This window comes from Neoarius graeffei, chromosome 14 (genome assembly GCF_027579695.1).
Source record: "Neoarius graeffei isolate fNeoGra1 chromosome 14, fNeoGra1.pri, whole genome shotgun sequence".
NCBI classification, from domain to species: domain Eukaryota; kingdom Metazoa; phylum Chordata; class Actinopteri; order Siluriformes; family Ariidae; genus Neoarius; species Neoarius graeffei.
Window position 1 is genome coordinate 1,070,387 of NC_083582.1, and position 24,380 is coordinate 1,094,766.

Genomic DNA, 24,380 nt, shown 5'->3' on the forward strand with positions numbered 1-24,380 from the left:
AGACTGAGAGGAACAGACTGAGAGGACAGAGGGACAGACTGAGAGGGACAGACTGAGAGGAACAGACTGAGAGGACAGAGGGACAGACTGAGAGGACAGACTGAGAGGAACAGACTAAGAGGACAGAGTGACAGACTGAGAGGAACAGACTGAGAGGACAGAGGGACAGACTGAGAGGGACAGACTGAGAGAAACAGACTAAGAGGACAGAGTGACAGACTGAGAGGAACAGACTGAGAGGACAGAGGGACAGACTGAGAGGACAGACTCAGAGGGACAGACTGAGAGGAACAGACTGAGAGGAACAGACTGAGAGGACAGAGGGACAGACTGAGAGGACAGACTCAGAGGGACAGACTGAGAGGAACAGACAGAGGAACAGAGGGACAGACTAAGAGGACAGACTCAGAGGGACAGACTGAGAGACTCACAGATAGAGGATTAGTAAACATTACATTCCTTTAGCCAGTTGTTGCAAGTGAACATCAGTTTGTTTTAGCCGCATGTGAATGTAAAGTTTCCCTACATTTAGGTTTACAAAGTAATTACTTAAAAAAATAAAAATTAAAAATAACAGTTGTAACCCATTCCCATTAGTGGGTGCCACATCATGTAAATTAACCTGACTAAGCCATGACGATTCACTTCGATGTAGTTCCCTAGCCCTCATAGTTCATGGCCTTAATTCCATAATCCCTCTAGTATCTCGTCCTCTCATTCTTCTTGTCCATAGCTTTAGTTCCCTAATGCTGCACTTCCTCTGTCCTTCAAGTTTATGGACTTTTGCACTCGCTGGACATCGCTCTGGATTAGCGCATCAGCTAAATGCCATGTAATGTAATGTAATGTAACGTAATGTGCCATTTTCATCCTAGCGCTTAGCTATAGTTCACACTTCCTCTTTCATAGGTGTAGTTTCCTTGTCTTCCCAAATTAGAATCATCCTCGTACTTTGCTAAAGTAACCAATTACAGTTAGGTCCATATATATTTGGACACTGACACAAATTTTCTTTTTTTACCTGTTTACTGAAACATATTCAAGTTATATAATGGACATGGACATAAAGTCCAGACTTTCAGCTTTCATTTGAGGGTATCCACATTAAAATTGGATGAAGGGTTTAGGAGTTTCAGCTCCTTAACATGTGCCACCCTGTTTTTAAAGGGACCAAAAGTAATTGGACAATTGACTCAAAGGCTATTTCATGGACAGGTGTGGGCAATTCCTTCGTTATGTCATTCTCAATTAAGCAGATAAAAGGCCTGGAGTTGATTTGAGGTGTGGTGCTTGCATTTGGAAGATTTTGCTGTGAAGAAAACATGCGGTCAAAGGAGCTCTCCATGCAGGTGAAACAAGCCATCCTTAAGCTGCGAAAACAGAAAAAACCCATCTGAGAAATTGCTACAATATTAGGAGTGGCAAAATCTACAGTTTGGTACATCCTGAGAAAGAAAGAAAGCACTGGTGAACTCATCAATGCAAAAAGACCTGGACGCCCACAGAAGACAACAGTGGTGGATGATCGCAGAATAATTTCCATGGTGAAGAGAAACCCCTTCACAACAGCCAACCAAGTGAACAACACTCTCCAGGAGGTAGGCGTATCAATATCCAAATCTACCATAAAGAGAAGACTGCATGAAAGTAAATACAGAGGGTTCACTGCACGGTGCAAGCCACTCATAAGCCTCAAGAATAAAAAGGCTAGATTGGACTTTGCTAAAAAACATCTAAAAAAGCCAGCACAGTTCTGGAAGAACATTCTTTGGACAGATGAAACCAAGATCAACCTCTACCAGAATGATGGAAAGAAAAAAGTATGGTGAAGGCGTGGTACAGCTCATGATCCAAAGCATACCACATCTGTAAAACACGGCGGAGGCAGTGTGATGGCTTGGGCATGCATGGCTGCCAGTGGCACTGGGTCACTAGTGTTTATTGATGATGTGAGACAGGACAGAAGCAGCCGGATGAATTCTGAGGTATTCAGAGACCTACTGTGTGCTCAAATCCAGCCAAACTGATTGGTCGGCGTTTCATAATACAGATGGACAATGACCCAAAACATAAAGCCAAAGCAACCCAGGAGTTTATTAAAGCAAAGAAGTGGAATATTCTTGAATGGCCAAGTCAGTCACCTGATCTCAACCCAATTGAGCAGCAATTTCACTTGTTAAAGACTAAACTTCAGACAGAAAGGCCCACAAACAAACAGCAACTGAAAACCGCTGCAGTAAAGGCCTGGCAGAGCATTAAAAAGGAGGAAACACAGCGTCTGGTGATGTCCATGAGTTCAAGACTTCAGGCAGTCATTGCCAACAAAGGGTTTTCAACCAAGTATTAGAAATGAACATTTTATTTACAATTATTTAATTTGTCCAATTACTTTTGAGCCCAGAGCGGCACGGTGGTGTAGTGGTTAGCGCTGTCGCCTCACAGCAAGAAGGTCCGGGTTCGAGCCCCGTGGCCGGCGAGGGCCTTTCTGTGTGGAGTTTGCATGTTCTCCCCGTGTCCGCGTGGGTTTCCTCCGGGTGCTCCGGTTTCCCCCACAGTCCAAAGACATGCAGGTTAGGTTAACTGGTGACTCTAAATTGAGCGTAGGTGTGAGTGTGAGTGTGAATGGTTGTCTGTGTCTATGTGTCAGCCCTGTGATGACCTGGCGACTTGTCCAGGGTGAACCCCGCCTTTCGCCCGTAGTCAGCTGGGATAGGATCCAGCTCGCCTGCGACCCTGTAGAACAGGATAAAGCGGCTACAGATAATGAGATGAGATGAGACTTTTGAGCCCCTGAAATGAAGGGATTGTGTTTAAAAATGCTTTAGTTCCTCACATTTTTATGGAATCATTTTGTTCAACCCACTGAATTAAAGCTGAAAGTCTGAACTTCAACTGCATCTGAATTGTTTTGTTCACAATTCATTGTGGTAATGTACAGAACCAAAATTAGAAAAATGCTGCCTCTGTCCACATATTTATGGACCTAACTGTACTTCTGGTTCCTTGTTTAAGTTCCCTTGTCTGCCTGGTTCTTAGCTCCAGTTCCCTGATCCTCTTAGTCCCAGTCTGACATCAAACAAAGAGGAACAAGAAGAAAACAAAAGAAGAGAAAGTTCTGACAGCTGTTCTATGAGAAAACATGAGATTTATGTGGTTAATATTAATGTGCCATAATGATGTATCAGAGTTTATTAGCACTGAGGTTAGCAGGTCACGCTAACATGCTAAATTGGGTCGAGCATTAAGTCTATTAACATTAATGGAGTAATTAGGGGTAATTAGGAGCGTCTGCTGAGACGCACACATGCTGTTGGGGAGCAGAACATGTAAAATAAGAGTGAGACAAACAGAGAGAGAGAGAGAGAGAGAGAGAGAGAGAGAGAAAATCTCTATTTTCTCTTCCTCCTTCTATCTCCATCCCCATCTGCCTTATCTACAGTGTTCTCTCTCTCTCTCTCTCTCTCTCTCTCTCTAATGGATATTATTAACCTTTAAGGGGGGGTGTGGAGAGAGAGAGAGAGAGAGAGAGAGCTTGATAATCGATCCAGGAACAGAGGGCCATGTCAGACCTTTCCTAATTAATCCTCCACTCATAGACAGAGAGACTCACAGAGAGAGAGAGAGAGAGAGAGAGAGAGATGAATGTTGAACTCCATGACTCAGACAGGTAACAGGTGGAGATGTGTCTGATGGTGTTTCCATGGTGACGTGTGTCTGGTTAAACGAGGTTACTGTGATTTCTCTCTCAGCAAATAATAAAGCAGACACAATTTCAGACGAGTTACAGAAATAACACACACACACACACACACAGCCAGAGGTGGTTCTCCATGTTCCTTCACTAGGTTGTTCAGTACCATCTAAGTCCAAGTCAGAACCCGCTGACCTCCAGAGTCCTAGAGAGTTCAAACCACAGAGTCTACACTGGCTGAGTTTCATAATGGCTAAAGTTATTGATGGTTATATTTCAGGTATTTAGCAGACGGTCTTATCCAGAGTGACGTACAACGTACCCAGTTGGGGGTTAGGTGCCTTGATCAAGGGCACTTCAGCCATTCCTGCTGGTCCAGGGAATTGAACAAGTGACCTTTTGGTCCCAAAGCTGCTTCTCTAACCATTAGGCCATGGCTTCCCTACATAAGTCAAGTTGATAACCATAGTGAGTCATGATGCTGATGGTAACCATAGTGAGTCATGATGCTGATGGTAACCATAGTGAGTCATGATGCTGATGGTAACCATAGTGAGTCATGATGCTGATGGTAACCATAGTGACTGAAGGTTACCTTAGAAACTAAAGTAGCTTATGGTTACAGTCATGACTCAAGTTATTGGAGTTTATCATAGTGACTAAAGTTACTGGACGTTCCCATAGTGACTAAAGTTGTTGTTGGTTTCCTTAGTGATTAAAGTCACTGACGGTTAACTGTAGAACCTGGTATTGAGGGTACAAAGGAAAACTCTGGAGACAGGCGGAATTTTTAGCTGAGCTCTGAGCTTGCATTTACTCAGTCCGCACTTTTCAGTGCACTTTCAAAAAGTCATCGTCATCATCATCATCATTATCATCATCATCATCAAGTTCTCCTCTTGGTTTCTACATTGTCCAACAATTGCTTGAAGTCTGCTTTTGACATCATTGTCCGTCTTATCTGCTGGGCATCTAACCCCAACAGATTCTCAAACTTAGTCCACTTTGATGATTTCGTGTCAAAAAGAAGCTGTTCCTGCAGTTCGTTATTATCCATCCATCAAATGTGTGCCATGCATTGTTTGCTGTTGTTCAAAACAAAATCGATTTATAGGTAGGGTCTTGGTTATATTGCATAGATCAGCATTTGAAATCCCGTAGCTCCAATCCAGTTCCCCCTCAACAAGAGCACTTTGAGGATCGTCATGTTTGTACTTATCAGGGGCATTCTTCCTCTTGTAACCTCCCTTTACCATTTTACATAGGAAACCATGCCAAACTACTTCGATATTGTGAATATTACTGCCAGACAACTGCAACACCTGTACGCTGTATCGTCGACGGGAATGAACACAGGCTGGAAGAAACTGCATGCTATTCAGTAGATGGATGCAGTGGTCAGTGAGGGTGTGTTTTAAGTTCATTCCATTTCTGAAATATGGAACCGATTCTCAAACTGAAAAAGTGAGCTTCATCACTGGACTTCTTAATAGTGTAACCAAGATACAACCCCAATTCCAAAAAAGTCGGGACGCTGCATAAACTGTAAATAAAAACAGAATGTGATTGACTTCCGGTTTGGACATGGCGTGGTAGGCTGCGTGGCATCAGAGCTCTGATAGTTAAGTGTTAAAATAAAACCCCGATAACTCGAATAATCACAGCTTGAAATCATACCAACTGTAATGTGACGGGGTAAGTTGTGATGGGTAGGAAAACTCGACTTGCTCAGGCTAAAAACCCGACGACAGAAGAAATGGAGGATCCGCTAGCTAAACATGTAATGGAAGATGACGGCGGCCATGAAACAACACACCTCGCTGGAAGCGAGGCAGAAATGGGCTCGGAGCTAGAAGTTATCAGCAAGGAGATAAGGGATTTAAAAACAGAAATAAAAGATGCCCTTTGCTCATTTGGTGAAACGTTGAGGAGCGATGTGAAAAAAGACTTGGATGATTTCAGACAGGATATAAACCGACAACTCGCTAAAGTTGCCACTGAACAGCAGCTACAGAGCGGCAGAATTAATGAGGCTGAGTCGCGGATTGAAAAGCTGGAACATTGGGCACAGGAGGCTAACAATGCTCTTCTCATCTCACTGAGAGAACAAAAAGCTCTTCAGGATAAGTTAACCGATTTGGAATCCAGATCGAGGAGAAATAATCTCCATATATACGGAGTAAATGAGGGGGAAGAGGGCGAGTCCGCGGTCAAGTTTGTTCAAGATCTGCTCGGACGTGAGCTCCACCTGCCGGAAGATTTTAAAATTCAAAGAGCGCATTGATCGCTTGCACAGAAACCTGCGGACGGAGCCCAGCCGAGACCCATTATTGTGAACTTTCTGGAATTCTCTACCAAAGAGAGAGTTCTGAGAGAGGCATGGAAAAAGAAAATACAGCTGGGAAACAAAGTCCTGTCATTCGACCACGACTACGCGACACAGGTTGTGCAAAAGAGAAAGGAGTACAACGCTGCTAAAAGAATCTTGAAGGAGAAGGGCATCCGGTTCCAAACACGATTCACCAGAATGAGGATCCACTGGGAAACGGGACCCCGAACCTACAACAGCGCGGAGGAGGTGAAGGAGGAGCTAGTGAGACGCGGACTCGCAGAGAAGACTCCGACACCAACGACCGCGGCGGCCGGGCTGGAGTCACGGCTCCGCACAGCAATGGAGTGGCAGCCCAATGAGGGATCCCCCCGGAAGAGCCACACAACAGCAGCTGCACGAGCCAAGGAAAAGCTGCAAGAGTTCCGAAGATTCTTTGACTAAGATAAGCGATTATACAATGAAGCAATAACCGGTAGGAATGTTCTGATAGCCTGTGTTTTTAGTTGTCAAAATAATGGTTACCCTGCTATTCATATGCTAAAAGAAAAGTGACTATTGGAGGCCTGGGTTACTTAAGTTTTTCTTTCAAATTCTAACGTTGGACTCATTTAGAATGACTATAACCCTCACTGTAGGACCGGTCATTACTAAGTTAGGCCCCTCTTTACTTAAGAGGGTTTTCCCTAGATCCACCAACGGGATCAGACTGTGTGAGGAGGGAGAGCTCCTCAATTGTTTGGAAGTCCATCTGTTATATTTGCTCTGTTTGTTTCATGCCAACGTTTTGGCATTGTTAGTGGGGCTACCAATGTTTTCCTTTGTCTTTATTTTTATAAGTGATGCAATGTAACATCATGAGAATAGTGTCCTTAAATGTGAATGGCTTAAACAATACAATTAAAAGAGGAAAAGTAATGGCAAAACTGCGGAAAGAAAAAATCCAGGTGATATACTTACAAGAAACGCATCTAACTCAACAAGAACACGAAAAATTGAGGAAATTTGGATTTAAAAATGGTTTTTTTAGCTCATTTAAGAAAGGTCCAAAGAGAGGAGTCGCCACATTAATTTCCAACTCTGTCAATTTTGAAGTCATCAAAGAAATAAACGACAAAGAGGGGAGCTATGTAAAAGGGAAACTGGATAATAATCTAGTTACTTTGGTCAATGTCTACGTGCCACCTAACTCTGATCAAAAGTTTTTGAAATTATTGTTTGAGATTATAACCCAGGAAAATGATGGAATTCTAATATGTGCGGGGGATTTCAACATGATTTTGAATGCTAAACTGGACACAACAAATAACAAGAGATCTAAGACTCATTTATCAAAACTTGTCAACACCTCTCTAGCTGAATTGGGGATGTTCGATGTCTGGAGAGAATGGCATCCATTAGAGAGGGATTACACACATTACTCTGCCCCGCACTCAATGTACTCCAGAATTGACTATTTTTGTATGAATACAATAGACAGACAGAGTACAGGAATGTAAAATAGGGGTAACTGACTTGTCCGATCACAGTATTATCGACCTCAATATCCAACTATCTAGGAGAAATAAAAATACATTATGGAGATTAAATGTGGGTATGCTGAATAACCAAAAAACACAGGAGGAGGTGAAGAAAGAAATTAAACACTGCGTGGAGGACAATTTGAACAGCCCAGTGGATTCTACCATACTATGGGACCCGGTTAAAGCTGTAACGAGAGGGAGGTTTATAGCGAGGGCAGCTTACCAAAAAAAGGCTAGAGAGGAAGACTATAAGAAGTTGGTTAATCGATTAATATCGCTGGAACAGCAACATAAAAATAATAAAGATAAACCAGTTTTACAACAAATAATCAACGCGAGACGGCAGATAGATGACAATTTAAGTCAAGAGGTTGAGAAAAAACTAAGATTCATTAAACAGACCTATTACGAATCTGGCTCTAAAGCAACTAAATATTTAGCAAGAAGACTTAAAGTCCAGCAAGCTTCTCACACAATACACAAGATTAGAGACCCCATAACGAAAAAACTACTATTCGAACCTGAAGAAATAGAAAGGGTTTTTAAAGATTACTATGAAAACTTATACACCCAACCCACAGCAAAGGGAGAGTGTGAAATGAAAGATTTCCTTGACTCTTTGGACTTACCTGCTACTGGAGAAGAGCAAAATAGAAAATTAATTTCCAGCATCACAAAAAAAGAACTAGATGCCGCAATTAGCAGATTAAAACCAAACAAAACACCAGGTAGTGATGGATTCCCTGGCGAGTGGTATAGAACATTTAGGGAGGAATTAACCCCACTACTTCTGAGTTCTTTCAATCTGACTCTGACCGAGGGCAAACTGCCCCCCTCTTGGAGAGAGGCCATAATTTCAGTTATTCCAAAGCAAGGCAAAAATAAAGAACTTTGTGAATCCTATAGACCTATTTCAATTCTAAATGTGGATTATAAGATTTTTACTTCAATAATTTCCAAAAGATTTGAAAATTTTATGTCCGACTTGATAGACGAGGATCAGTCAGGTTTTATTACAGGTAGGCAGACTCAGGATAACATTAGACGTATCCTCCACATAATAGATCAGATTCAAAAACAGGGCCTGAGAGCAGTACTAGTGAGCCTTGATGCAGAAAAGGCCTTTGACTGCGTCAATTGGAGGTTTCTGTATCAGGTTTTGGGAAAACTAGGGATTCATAAACAGATAATACAACGTATCCAAGGCCTCTACAATGAACCAACAGCAAGGATAAAAATTAATGGACACCTAACTGACAGATTTATTTTACAGAGAGGAACTCGCCAAGGATGCTGTTTAAGCCCTACCTTGTTTGCTATATTTATTGAACCGCTGGCACAAATGATAAGGCAAAACGACAACTTAGAAGGAATCCATATAGGAAAGCGAGAGCATCGGATAGGGCTCTTCGCTGATGTTATTGTGGCCCTCCAAGACCCGGATAGGACGTTTCCTAATCTTATGTCGATATTAGAAGACTATGGCAAATACTCAGGCTATAAATTAAACATAGCAAAAACACAAATTCTTACACAGAATTATTCTCCAGGTTGAGAAATTAGAGAAAAATACAAAATCAAATGGAATTCCAAAGTTATTAAATACCTGGGTGTGGTATTGGCAAAAGACCACATGAAAACATTTGAAATAAATTATAATAACATTAACAATAATGTCAAGACTGATATCGGGCGGTGGTCAGCCTTTAACATGGACTTTGAGACAAGAATTGAGGTAATAAAAATGAATGTGGTACCGAGACTGTTGTACCTTTTCCAATCCATCCCACAGTTGATTCCAGAAACACAATTCAGATACTGGGGCAAACTTGTATCTAGATTTATCTGGGCCGGAAAGAGACCGAGGGTCAAGTATAAGACACTTCAATTACCAAAAGAGGAGGGGGGACTGTCCTTGCCTAATCTGAAGCAATATTTTTACGCAGCTCAAGTAAGGTTCCTGGTCTGTACATGCTGCCCTCTATATCAGGCTAGGTGGAAAGACATAGAGGCCAAGATGGAAAGTTGTCGGATTCAGTCAATATTAGGGGAGGTAGGAAATAAATTGGCTCAGCAAAGCAAGAATGAAACTATCAGACAAACACTGGTTATCTGGAACAAGATGGTAAAAGAATACAATATAGAGGGTGACATCAAATTATTAATTTGGCCTGCTCTAGATCCCAGATTCGAACCAGGAATCAGAGATGCTGAATTCAGACGATGGTGGGACAGGGGCATTACAGCTATATGCACATTAGTCCACAGAGGGCTCTTTAAAAGTTTTGGAGAGTTACAAAAAGAATTTGGACTAGAAAACAAAGACTTTTTCCGATACCTGCAAATAAGAGATTATTATGATAAAAGAATCAGACCAACATTGTCCAAAGAGGGCAATACAGTGATAGATATTCTGACTGAAGCCTATAAAAAGAGGAATAGAAAAATAATTTCAAAAATTTATCAAGGTCTTCAGAAACAAAATGGGATCAACACAGGATACATTAAAGCAAAATGGGAGAAAGAATTAAACAGAAATATCAGAAGAGAAGTGGCGCTTTATGTGGTGTGCACAGCATTCATCTACAAGTTCAAGGAAGTGGAGAATATCTGGCTGGAAAAATTTGATTCGTTTTTTCATTACACCCTTTATAAAGAGCAAATTCTCTCAATCACAAGAACAGTGCTGGAGGCAGTGCGGAAACATGAGCGCAGACCACTCCCATATATTTTGGCTATGCCCAAAAATTCAAACTTTCTGGGGTAATATATGTGTTACAATGGGAAAAATCTTGGGATACACAATTCCTAACAATGTGAAGATCCTCTATTTTTGTGTCTTTAATGAAAATGTGATTATTAAAAGAGACTGGTATCTATGTAAAATACTGCTGATGGCTTGTAAAAAAGCTATAACAAAATGCTGGTATAAAGCTGAGTCTCCAAGCATTAAGCAATGGATGGACAAGGTAGAGGAAATGTGTTTAATGGAAAAGATGACTTTCTCTCTCAGATCTAGAGGAGCAACTTTTCATAGGAAATGGGAGAAATGGACTGCTTTTATCAAAACAATTGAGGGCGCGTCACATTAACTAGTAAAGACACTGGACATTTAATATAGATTTATCGATCGAGGAGCCCCCATGTTGTTGTTGTTTTTTTTAATTTATTTTCTTGACAGCTTGTTGTCAACTTGTTTTTCTTGTTTTTTTTTCTTTTTCTTCTTAAATTGAAAAACTAAATAAAAAGTATAAAAAAAACTCAGAATGTGATCATTTGCAAATCATGGAAACCCTACACTTCATTGAAAATAGTACAAAGACAACATATCAAATGTTGACACTGAGAAATTTTATTGCTTTTTGAAAAATATATGCTCATTTTGAATTTGATGTCAGCAACATGTTTCAGAAAGTTGGGACGGGGCGTGTTCACCACTGTGTTGCAGCACGTCTACTTTTAACGACACTCTGTAAACGTTTGGGAACTGAGGAGACCAATTGCTGGAGTTTTGAAAGAGAAATGTTGTCCCATTCTTGCCCGATATACAATTTCAGTTCCTCAGCAGTTCGGGGTCTCCTTTATCATATTTTGCATTTCATAATGTGCCAAATGTTTTAAATGAAAGACAGGTCTGACTGCAGGCAGGCCAGTTTAGCACCTGGACTCTTAATACGGAGCCATACAGTTTTAATGTGTGCATAAAGCGGTCTGGCATCGTCTTGCTGAAAAAAGGAAGGCCTTCCCTGAAAAAGATTTTGTCTGGATGGCAGCATCTTGCTCTGAAACGTGTTTATATCATTCAGCATTAATGATGCCTTCCCAGATGTACAAGCTCCCCTTGTTATGTGCACTAATGCCCCCTCATACCATCACAGATGCTGAATGCTTTTGAACTGTGCACTGATAACAAGCCGAATGGTCCCTCTCCTCTGTAGCCTGGAGGACGTGGTGTCCATGATTTCAAAAAAGAATTTCTACTTTTGATTCGTCAGACCTTGGGACAGTTTTCTACTTCGCCTCAGTCCATCGTAAAAGAGCTCAGCCCAGAGAAGGGGGCGGGGTTTCTGCATATTATTTATATGTGTCAGATCACAGAATCCAGGGACACATGTCGGCCCGGGGGCATTTTGAGTTATTGACAGATTCAGAAAGTACAGTTTCTAAGCTTTCCAATGATGCCTTCCATGTGGAGATCTGACAATATTTGAAGAATGTGTGGCCTTTTGAAAGTGTATACCTCTTAAAACAGAAAAGGGAGAAAATCGCCCTCAAAGTTTTCCATCTCAGCTACTCTGGGTGCAGGGCGGGCACATAATGGTGCTCATTTGCATGACATTAAGGAAAGCCCTACCCCCTACGAGCTAGCACGATACTACTTTCATGTAAACAAAGATCACCACGTCAATTTTCCTTCCATGCAAAGTATGCCCAACACAATTATGAAGTACAAAAATAAGTCCTAAAGTATACTTTAACGTTTTGTGGTTGAAAAATTACTCACACCGTAAGAAAGAAAGATAGCACGATGATGACACAACTAACACAACACTAGTTTCATGTAAAGCCTCGGTCACAACCGGCCGTACAGTACGCGCTCCTACAGCCGGTCTACACGCAAAAAACGCAAGAAACACACGGAGAGCGTGCATGAAACGCACGAGAGTGCGCGTGTGAAAAGCACGAGAGTGCGCGTGTGATGTGCTGATTTTCGAGCCGCAGACCGGCCGCAGAGGTTCTTTGTCATGTCAAACAAACTCTACGGGCGCTTACGTTTTTTTCAGGTTGCAAGACAAACTTACGGGCAACGCGCGTCTTTCTCCGTGAACAAAAAAAAAAAACGCAGCGATTTGGGAAATGCCAAAAATCACATGGCCAAAAAATCGTACGTCCGGTTGTGACCGAGGCTTAACCAAACCACAACACTCTCCGTTACATGCAAAAATAACCACACAGCCTTAGATTAATAAACTCACCCCATCAGAAAGAGAAACGGCGCCTTGCACACACCAATGCCTCCGATGGAATGTAATCCTAGAACGGTCCGTGTATCATCCGATCATTCAAGTATTCCATTCAATCTGGAAAACGAGGTTGCGTTTTTTTTTTTTGCTAGAAATGGTGATCTCCGATGTAAATACCGTGCGTCTGTTTGCTTCGCGGTGTTTCAGCTCCTCTGCGCTCTGTTTAGCTTCCTCATTCCATAGTGAAATCACACGCCTGTATGCAGTTAAGTAGCCATGCGCTCAACTCGCATCATACAGCTGATTCGCGGAAAAAAACCCCAAAAGACTTAAATCATCATGTGAATGGCCCATATGGTAATTTACCCACACCCCCCAGCAGGCTACAGTCCTGACAAAAACGAGACAATTTGCAACAAAAAATGTATGCTTTTCCAACAAAACAATCTATTATCTGAAATACTGATTGCATTCTTCAAGATCTCAACTTGCACATGATGGAAAAAAACAAAAATCACAAATTTCGAAAAAAAAATGCTTCTTTTGCGATTATCTCGGATTCGTTTCGGCCGACATGTGTCCCTGGATTTGGTGAGGGGTCACATATATGGTTTTAACTTGCATTTGTGGATGCAGTAATAGACTTTTTTTTTTCACAAACGATGGTTTTCTGAAGTGTTCCTGAGCCCATACAGTGATTTCCACTACAGACACGTGTCTGCTTTTAATGCAGTGTCTCCTGAGGGCCTGAAGATCACAGGCATCCAATATCAGTTTTCAGCCTTGTCTCTTGCATACAGAGATTTCTCCAGATTCTCTGAATATTTTAATGATATTATGGACCATAGATGATGTGATTCCCAAATTCTTTGCAATTTTACATTGAGGAACGTTATTCTTAAATTGTTGCAGTGTTTGCCCACGCAGTCTTTCACAGAGTGGTGAACCCCTCCCCATCTTTACTTCTGAGAGGCTCAGCCTCTCTGTGAGCTCTTTTTATACCCAGTCATGTTACTGACCTGTTGCCAATTAACCAAATGAGGGTTTTTTTTGCTATTTTTTTACAACCCCGATTCCAAAAAAGTTGGGACAAAGTACAAATTGTAAATAAAAACGGAATGCAATGATGTGGAAGTTTCAAAATTCCATATTTTATTCAGAATAGAACATAGATGACATATCAAATGTTTAAACTGAAAAAATGTATCATTTAAAGAGAAAAATTAGGCGATTTTAAATTTCATGACAACAACACATCTCAAAAAAGTTGGGACAAGGCCATGTTTCCCACTGTGAGACATCCCCTTTTCTCTTTACAACAGTCTGTAAACGTCTGGGGACTGAGGAGACAAGTTGCTCAAGTTTAGGGATAGGAATGTTAACCCATTCTTCTCTAATGTAGGATTCTAGTTGCTCAACTGTCTTAGGTCTTTTTTTGTCGTATCTTCCGTTTTATGATGCGCCAAATGTTTTCTATGGGTGAAAGATCTGGACTGCAGGCTGGCCAGTTCAGTACCCGGACCCTTCTTCTACACAGCCATGATGCTGTAATTGATGCAGTATGTGGTTTGGCATTGTCTCGTCTCGTCTTCTTCCGCTTATCCGGGACCGGTTCGCGGAGGCAGCAGTCTAAGCATGGAAGCCCAAACTTCCCTTTCCCCAGACACCTCAGCCAGCTCCTCGGGAAGAACACCGAGGCGTTCCCAGGCCAGCCGAGAGACATAGTCCCTCCAGCGTGTCCTGGGTCTTCCCCGGGGCCTCCTCCCGGGGGGACATGCCTGGAACACCTCCCCAGGGAGGCGTCCAGGAGGCATCCGAAAAAGATGCCCGAGCCACCTCAGCTGATTCCTCTCGATGTGGAGGAGCAGCGGCTCTACTCCGAGCTCCTCCCAAGTGACTGTGCTTCTCACCCTATCTCTAAGGGAGCGCCCAGCCACCCTGCGAAGGAAACTCATTTCAGCCGCTTGTATCCGCGATCTTGTTCTTTCTGTCATTACCCAAAGCTCATGACCATAGGTGAGAGTCGGAACGTAGATCGACCGGTAAATTGAGAGCTTTGCCTTTTGGCTCAGCTCCTTCTTCACCACGACGGACCGGTAAAGCGACCGCATCACTGCGGAGGCTGCACCGATCCGCCTGTCGATCTCATGCTCCATCCTTCCCTCACTCGTGAACAAGACCCCGAGATACTTAAACTCCTCCACTTGAGGCAGGACTTCTCCACCAACCTGGAGAGGGCAAGCCACCCTTTTCCAGTCGAGAACCATGGCCTCGGACTTGGAGGTGCTGATTCTCATCCCAGCTGCTTCACACTCGACTGCAAACCGCCCCAGTGCATGCTGAAGGTCCTGGTTTGAAGAAGCCAACAGGACAACATCATCCACAAAAAGCAGAGATGAAATCCTGTGGTTCCCAAACAGGATTCCTTCCGGCCCCTGGCTGCGCCTAGAAATTCTGTCCATAAAAATTATGAACAGAACCGGTGACAAAGGGCAGCCCTGCCGGAGTCCAACATGCACTGGGAACAGGTCTGACTTACTGCCGGCAATGCGAACCAGACTCCTGCTCCGTTCATACAGGGACCGGACAGCCCTTAGCAAAGAGCCCCGAACCCCATATTCCCAAAGCACCCCCCACAGAATACCACGAGGGACACGGTCGAATGCCTTCTCCAGATCCACAAAGCACATGTGGACTGGTTGGGCAAACTCCCATGAACCCTCGAGCACCCTATGAAGGGTATAGAGCTAGTCCAGTGTTCTGCGACCAGGACGAAAACTGCATTGTTCCTCCTGGATCCGAGGTTCGACTATTGGTCGAATTCTCCTCTCCAGTACCCTGGAGTAAACTTTCCCTGGGAGGCTGAGAAGTGTGATTCCCCTATAATTGGAGCACACTCTCCGGTCCCCTTTCTTAAAAAGAGGGACCACCACCCCAGTCTGCCACTCCAGAGGCACTGTCCCCGACCGCCACGCGATGTTGCAGAGGCGTGTCAACCAAGACAGCCCCACAACATCCAGAGACTTGAGATACTCAGGGCAGATCTCATCCACCCCCGGTGCCTTGCCACCGAGGAGCTTGCAAACCACCTCAGTGACTTCGGCTTGGGTAATGGACGAGTCCACCTCTGAGTCATCAGCCTCAGTCTCCTCAGTGGAAGACATGATGGTGGGATTGAGGAGATCCTCAAAGTATTCCTTCCACCGCCCGACAATGTCCCCAGTCGAGGTCAACAGCTCCCCACCCGCACTGTAAACAGTGTTGGCAGAGTACTGTTTCCCCCTTCTGAGGGGCCGGACGGTTTGCCAGAATTTCTTCGAGGCCGACTGATAGTCCTTCTCCATGGCCTCCCCGAACTCCTCCCAGTTCCGAGTTTTTGCCTCCGCAACTGCCCGAGCTGCAGCACGCCTGGCCTGCCGATACCCGTCGGCTGCCTCAGGAGTCTCGGAGGTCAACATGGCCCGATAGCACTCCTTCTTCAGCTTGACGGCATCCCTTACTTCCGGTGTCCACCACCGGGTTCGGGGATTGCCGCCACGACAGGCACCGGAGACCTTGCGGCCACAGCTCCGAACAGCTGCGTCCACAATGGAGGTAGAGAACATGGTCCACTCAGACTCAATGTCCCCCGCCTCCCTCGGAAGCTGGGAAAAGCTCTCCCGGAGGTGGGAGTTAAAGACCTCCCCAACAGAGTGCTCGGCCAGACATTCCCAGCAGACCCTCACCATACGTTTGGGCCTGCCAGGTCTGTCCAGCTTCCTCCTCCGCCAGCGGATCCAACTCACCACCAGGTGGTGATCAGTTGACACCTCAGCCCCTCTCTTCACCCGAGTGTCCAAGACATAGGGCCGGAGATCAGATGAAATGACTACAAAGTCGATCATCGACCTCCGACCTAAGGTGTCCTGGTGCCACGTGCACTTATGGACACCCCTATGCTCGAACATGGTGTTCGCTATGGACAAACCGTGACTAGCACAGAAGTCCAATAACAAAACACCACTCAGGTTCAGATCGGGGAGGCCGTTCCTCCCAACCACACCCCTCCAGGTGTCACTGTCGTCGCCCACATGAGCATTGAAGTCCCCCAGTAGCACAATGGAGTCCCCAGTCTGAGCACCCCTCAGTACCTCTCCCAGGGACTCCAAGAAGGCCGGATACTCTATACTGCTATTTGGCCCGTAGGCACAAACAACAGCAAGAGCCCTCTCCCCAATCCGAAGGCGCAGAGAGGCGACCCTCTCGTTCACTGGGGTAAACTCCAACACATGGCGGCTGAGCTGGGGAGCTATAAGCAAGCCCACACCAGCCCGCCGCCGCTCACCACGTGCAACTCCAGAGAAGTGGAAAGTCCAGCCTCTCTCGAGGAGCTGGGTTCCAGAGCCCAAGCTGTGCGTGGAGGTGAGCCCGACTATCTCTAGCCGGTACCTCTCAACCTCCCGCACAAGCTCAGGCTCTTTCCCCCCCAGCGAAGTGACATTCCATGTCCCAACAGCCAGCCGCTGTGTCCGGGGATCAGGTCGTCGAGGCCCCTGCCTTCGACTGCCACCCAATCCACACTGCACCAAACCCCTACTGCTACCTCTGTGGGTGGTGAACCCACAGGAGGTCGGGCCCACGTCACCTCTTCGGGCTGAGCCTGGCCGGGCCCCATGGGCAAAGGCCCGGCCACCAAGCGCTCGCATACGAGCCCCAACCCCGGGCCTGGCTCCAGGGTGGGGCCCCGGCTGCGTCCTACCGGGCGACGTCACGGTCCTGGATTTTTTCTCCATAGGGGGTTTTTGGTGAACTGCTCTTGGTCTGGCCTGTCACCTAGGACCTGTCTGCCTTGAGAAACCCTAACAGGGGCATAATGCCCCCGACAACATAGCTCCTAGGATCATTCAAGCACACAAACCCCTCCACCACAATAAGGTGGCAGTTCTAGGAGGGGTTGGCATTGTCATGTTGGAAAATGCAAGGTCTTCCCTGAAAGAGACGTCGTCTGGATGGGAGCATATGTTGCTCTAGAACCTGGATATACCTTTCAGCATTGATGGTGTCTTTCCAGATGTGTAAGCTGCCCATGCCACACGCACTAATGCAACCCCATACCATCAGAGATGCAGGCTTCTGAACTGAGCGCTGATAACAACTTGGGTTGTCCTTCTCCTCTTTAGTCCGAATGACACGGTGTCCCTGATTTCCATAAAGAACTTCAAATTTTGATTCGTCTGACCACAGAACAGTTTTCCACTTTGTCACAGTCCATTTTAAATGAGCCTTGGCCCAGAGAAGACGTCTGCGCTTCTGGATCATGTTTAGATACGGCTTCTTCTTTGAACTATAGAGTTTTAGCTGGCAACGGCGGATGGCACGGTGAATTGTGTTCACAGATAATGTTCTCTGGAAATATTCCTGAGCCCATTTTGTGATTTCCAATACAGAAGCATGCCTGTATGTGATGCAGTGCCGTCTAAGGGCCCGAAGATCACGGGCACCCAGTATGGTTTTCCGGCCTTGACCCTTACGCACAGAGATTCTTCCAGATTCTCTGAATCTTTTGATGATATTATGCACTGTAGATGATGATATGTTCAAACTCTTTGCAATTTTACACTGTCGAACTCCTTTCTGATATTGCTCCACTATTTGTCGGCGCAGAATTAGGGGGATTGGTGATCCTCTTCCCATCTTTACATCTGAGAGCCGCTGCCACTCCAAGATGCTCTTTTTATACCCAGTCATGTTAATGACCTATTGCTAATTGACCTAATGAGTTGCAATTTGGACCTCCAGCTGTTCCTTTTTTGTACCTTTAACTTTTCCAGCCTCTTATTGCCCCTGTCCCAACTTTTTTGAGATGTGTTGCTGTCATGAAATTTCAAATGAGCCAATATTTGGCATGAAATTTCAAAATGTCTCCCTTTCGACATTTGATATGTTGTCTATGTTCTATTGTGAATACAATATCAGTTTCTGAGATTTGTAAATTATTGCATTCCGTTTTTATTTACAATTTGTACTCTGTCCCACCTTTTTTGGAATCGGGGTTGTAGCATTACACAACTTTTTCAGTCTTTTGTTGCCCTGTCCCAACTTTTTTGAAACATGTTGCTGATATCAAATTCAAAATGAGCATATATTTTTCAAAAAACAATAAAAATTTCTCAGTTTCAACATTTGATATGTTGTCTTTGTACTATTTTTAATGAAATATAGGGTTTCTGTGATTCACAGATCTTCACATTCTGTTTTTGTTTACAGTTTGCACAGCGTCCCAACTTTTTTGGAATTGGGGTTGTATTTAAGGCCGTGTACGTTCTCAATCTTGTTGCCACCAGTACAAATAATCCTGACTTTCAACATCTTTATCAACACTGAAGGCCCTCGTCTCTGTTTTAACTTTAAAGAGTTTTAACCCAAAGCAGGTGTGAGTGTCGTTATGGATCTGAAAGATGTCTTGCAGTTCCTCAACAGATTCAGTGAAGATGGCTTGATCACCCACATACAGAAGCTCAGTTATCCGATTCTCCTCTGTCACTCGTGCTTTCCTGAGAAATTCTCTTGGAGATACCTCGTTTGGGTTGCAGTGCTTTATTGTGAAGCCTGCCTCTGGGTGCACCTTCACCACCTCATTATATGCAACTCTAACAACAAAGTCCATTTAGACACTGAAAGTAGACGGAGATTCCAGGGCACCTTACCAATACCTGAGTAGAGTATCAAAAAGCCGGGTTGTCCCTTTAATACAGGCTTTTGTACAAGTATATAGAGCACACAGGACTGTGATTCACTGGGGACATTTGAGCTGAATTTCGAGGCACTTCATCAGAGCATCACGTGGCATCCAACTGTATGCTGCCTGAAGGTCAACAAAGGCAATAAACAGCAGAGTTCCTGCCTTAATCAAATCAGAACAACTCAACAGAAAACAGATCTGTCACTGACTCACAGCTTTCACTCCCTCAGGTTCAAATCATCTGTTGGTCCTGAATAGTAAAACTGTGTGTCTCTGAGAGACAAGAACCACTGCTTACACACTGACGCCACAACCACGCTGTCTCACTTTCTATCGGTCTCATACACTGTTCACTCTGACTTACTCCCTGTCTCGCTTTCTGTACCTCAGTCTGTCCCACTCTGTGTCTTAGACCCTTCTCTCTCTCTCTCTCTAATATTCTAACACTCTTTCTGTCTCACTGTCAGACTTACTTAATCTTCAATCTCTTTCTCTCTCTTTCACTCGCTGTCTCACTCTCTGTGCCTTTTTTGCCCTGTGTCTTTTTTCATCTGACTCTGTCTCACTCCTCCTCTCTGTCACAGCAGGACTGGGAGTCATCTGGCTCACTTTAACTTTCATTCACATCCAGTATTTATCATTCTCTGTCTCTAACTCCCCATTGTCTACATCTGTCTCTCTCCGTTTGGGTCTCTAACACACTAATGACCTTCTGTAAGATGTACTAGAGATTCTGGAAGAGAGGTTGTGAGTGTGGGATGCCATCACATGGTGCTGAAGAGGGTGTGATGTCAACAAATAGCACCGTTGGAGGACAGGTGTGATGTCTTGGCTGGTGTTCAGGGACAAACGGGAGGCAGACAAGGATTGATATGACTCATTTACAAAAGTCTCTTTCAGGCATCTCTCTCTCTCTCTCTCTCTCTCTTTCACTCTAACACACACACAGAGTTATCGATTATCAGGATGGTAGAAGGGAGGACATGGTTTTAAATGCCATCCATCACTTTCTGACTCTCTCAAAGACACACTTTCAAGATCATTAGCATACGGCTCATTAGCAAATATCTCATTTGCATATATAGCTTGCTGACCAGCCCACTCAAGTACTCGGCATTTCACGATGCATTGTCCCCTGTTTCAGTGTCAAATAAAACCTCTGAATCTTGATTTTAGCATCTATCATTGGGTACGACACTGTGACTTACGATGATAAACATATGTGACATGAGAGGAAACAACACACACACACACACACACACACACACACACTACCTGTACTCCAGGGAAAATGGTGTGAGCTCAGTGGTGTTGTGAATCCATTTGAATTCGAGCGGCCAGCTCCCCTCTGCCATACAGGTCAGAACCAACCGGTTCCCCTCCAGGTGGAGCTGAGAACGTACCGGTTCAGTCTTAAAGTACGGCGGAACATCATCTACACAGAAACAGACACAGAGAGACAGAGAAAAGAACTGAAACATCATCTATTATTATAAATATAATATTCTTGAAGATGATTTTTTTAGAATTTGAAATAAAATGTCAGTCCTTTGTCTGCTCGCCCACTCATCATGGAGCTGGAGTGACCTGAGCGTGAGTGTGCGAGAGCACACAACAGGGCTTTAGAATTTTTCACAGGTCAGACCTCAGAGGTCAGAATGTGGAAGAGCAGAAAGACACTGTTGCTCACTGACCTCATGCATGGTCAGGATAAAATCAGACATTACACCACAGACCACAGCATGTGCACTTGTCTAGGTTCTAATCCAGTGTTAGATTGATTTCACTGGAGTTCAGGTACGTGTTTAATATTTTATAGCCTCTCTCCCAGCACTGCATCTGTCTCCATATTTTATTCCACATACTGGAAATGTCTGGATATAATTCACCTGCTACCTCGCGCGTACATTTTTGCCTGAGTACAACATCTCCACCAATCACAATCCACCATATTACCGCCATCTCCACCAATCACAATCCACCACATTACCTCCATCTCCACCAATCACAATCCAACACATTACCTCCATCTCCACCAATCACAATCCACCACATTACCTCCATCTCCACCAGTCACAATCCACCACATTACCGCCATCTCCACCAATCACAATCTACCACATTACCTCCATCTCCACCAATCACAATCCACCATATTACCGCCATCTCCACCAATCACAATCCACCACATTACCTCCATCTCCACCAATCACAATCCAACACATTACCTTCATCTCCACCAATCACAATCCACCACATTACCTCCATTTTCACAATCCACCACATTACCTCCATCTCCACCAATCACAATCCACCATATTACCGCCATCTCCACCAATCACAATCCACCACATTACCTTCATCTCCACCAATCACAATCCAACACATTACCTCCATCTCCACCAATCACAATCCAACACATTACCTCCATCTCCACCAATCACAATCCACCATATTACCGCCATCTCCACCAATCACAATCCACCACATTACCTTCATCTCCACCAATCACAATCCACCACATTACCTCCATTTTCACAATCCACCACATTACCTCCATCTCCACCAATCACAATCCACCACATTACCTCCATCTCCACCAATCACAATCCACCACATTACCTCCATCTCCACCAATCACAATCCAACACATTACCTCCATCTCCACCAATCACAATCCAACACATTACCTCCATCTCCACCAATCACAATCCACCATATTACCGCCATCTCCACCAATCACAATCCAACACATTACCTTCATCTCCACCAATCACAATCCACCACATTACCTCCATTTTCACAATCCACCACATTACCTCCATCTCCACCAATCACAATCCACCATATTACCGCCATCTCCACCAATCACAATCCACCACATTACCTCCATCTCCACCAATCACAATCCACCACATTACCTCCATCTCCACCAATCACAATCCACCACATTACCTCCATCTCCACCAATCACAATCCACCACATTACCTCCATCTCCACCAATCACAATCCACCACATTACCTCCATCTCCACCAATCACAATCCACCACATTACCTCCATCTCCACCAATCACAATCCAACACATTACCGCCATTTTCACAATCCACCACATTACCTCCATCTCCACCAATCACAATCCACCACATTACCTCCATCTCCACCAATCACAATCCACCACATTACCTCCATCTCCACCAATCACAATCCAACACATTACCTCCATCTCCACCAATCACAATCCAACACATTACCTCCATCTCCACCAATCACAATCCACCACATTACCTCCATCTCCACCAATCACAATCCAACACATTACCTCCATCTCCACCAATCACAATCCACCACATTACCTCCATCTCCACCAATCACAATCCAACACATTACCGCCATTTTCACAATCCACCACATTACCTCCATCTCCACCAATCACAATCCACCACATTACCTCCATCTCCACCAATCACAATCCACCACATTACCTCCATCTCCACCAATCACAATCCACCACATTACCTCCATCTCCACCAATCACAATCCACCACATTACCTCCATCTCCACCAATCACAATCCACCACATTACCTCCATCTCCACCAATCACAATCCACCACATTACCTCCATCTCCACCAATCACAATCCAACACATTACCGCCATTTTCACAATCCACCACATTACCTCCATCTCCACCAATCACAATCCACCACATTACCTCCATCTCCACCAATCACAATCCAACACATTACCGCCATTTTCACAATCCACCACATTACCTCCATCTCCACCAATCACAATCCACCACATTACCTCCATCTCCACCAATCACAATCCAACACATTACCGCCATTTTCACAATCCACCACATTACCTCCATCTCCACCAATCACAATCCACCACATTACCTCCATCTCCACCAATCACAATCCAACACATTACCTCCATCTCCACCAATCACAATCCAACACATTACCTCCATCTCCACCAATCACAATCCACCAGTCGCCATCTAACCTAAACACAATCGATCGTGGTATCAGTAGTTATTCGATGAAAATTTTGACTTCATCGTGAATGTTGACTGAATGTTAAACCTGTTGACAATCACAATTACATTCTTCGACTCTGTGGGTTTTAATTAAATAACCATCACATGAATAAATACAGAATAAATTAATTACAGAATAAAACATAATTACAGAGATCAGCCATAATCACACAGTGGAATTAAACCGACTGAGAGAGAGAGAGAGAGAGAGAGAGAGAGAATGAAACAGAGAGTGCAGCAAACTAAGACAGTGAGAAAGAGAGTGAGATGGAGAGAGAAAGTGAGACTGAATGAGTAAAACAGAGTGATAGTGTGGCAGAGAGAGTGAGACAGTGAGAGAGAGACAGACACAGTAAGATAGCACAAAAGTGAGACAGACAAGATGAGAAAGGAGATGAAGTGAAAGAGTGAGGCAGCCAGTCAGAGACTAATACGGGAAGAGACAAAGTGAGATTGTAAAAGAGTGATGTAGAGACAACGTGAGACAAAGTGATAAAGGGAGAGAATGAATGAATGAATGAATGAATGAATGTTGCAGAGACAGAGTGAGAGAGAGTGACATAAAGAAGAGTTGGAAAGATGATAAGAAAGAGACAAATAAAGGCAGTGAAAGAGGAAGACAGAGACAGTGTGTGAGAGTGAAAGAGTGAGTCAGTGAGAGTCGGAAAGAGAGAGACAGAGAGACGTCCAACCATCAATCTGTCCATCCAGGCTTTTATTTAACACTCTATAAATTCTTCTCTAAGTCCAAAAACATTTAATTGCTGATTTTAAAGTCATCAGACAGACAGCTCGTGTGTGTGTGTGTGTGTGTGTGTGTGTGTGTGTGTGTGTGTATTCAGCCTTAATCCCTTGTTCTCCCATTAATATGCTTCTAATCGAGCTGTTTTCTATCTGTGAAAGGAGAAATATGAAAAGAGAAGTGAAAGAGAAAAATAAGAACAAAATTCCATCACATCCCATTAGACCGGTGCTTTAATATCACACTCACACAGCTGACACGTGCACACAGTGACCTGAAGGGCACAGAATTCAGAGCATGAATGTTTACTGTCGTGTGTTAATTGCAGGGACACTTTTCCCCTGACGCTGATGGGACTAAT

General features: G+C 44.2%; 2 protein-coding genes across 2 annotated transcripts in view; one reads left to right on the plus strand and one right to left on the minus strand.

Annotated features, from left to right (window-relative positions):
- The window catches only part of LOC132897866 (protein sidekick-2-like), a 127,360-nt gene extending 106,701 nt beyond the window's left edge, over positions 1–20,659 (minus strand). The window contains exon 1 of the mRNA XM_060939112.1: positions 20,504–20,659. Within this exon, the coding sequence (XP_060795095.1) occupies positions 20,504–20,583 (80 nt within the window). The 5' untranslated portion in view covers positions 20,584–20,659. The remainder of the gene's footprint in view (positions 1–20,503) is intronic.
- Positions 1–24,380, plus strand: part of rpl38 (ribosomal protein L38) — a 364,540-nt gene that overhangs the window by 30,893 nt on the left and 309,267 nt on the right. The window lies entirely within an intron of this gene.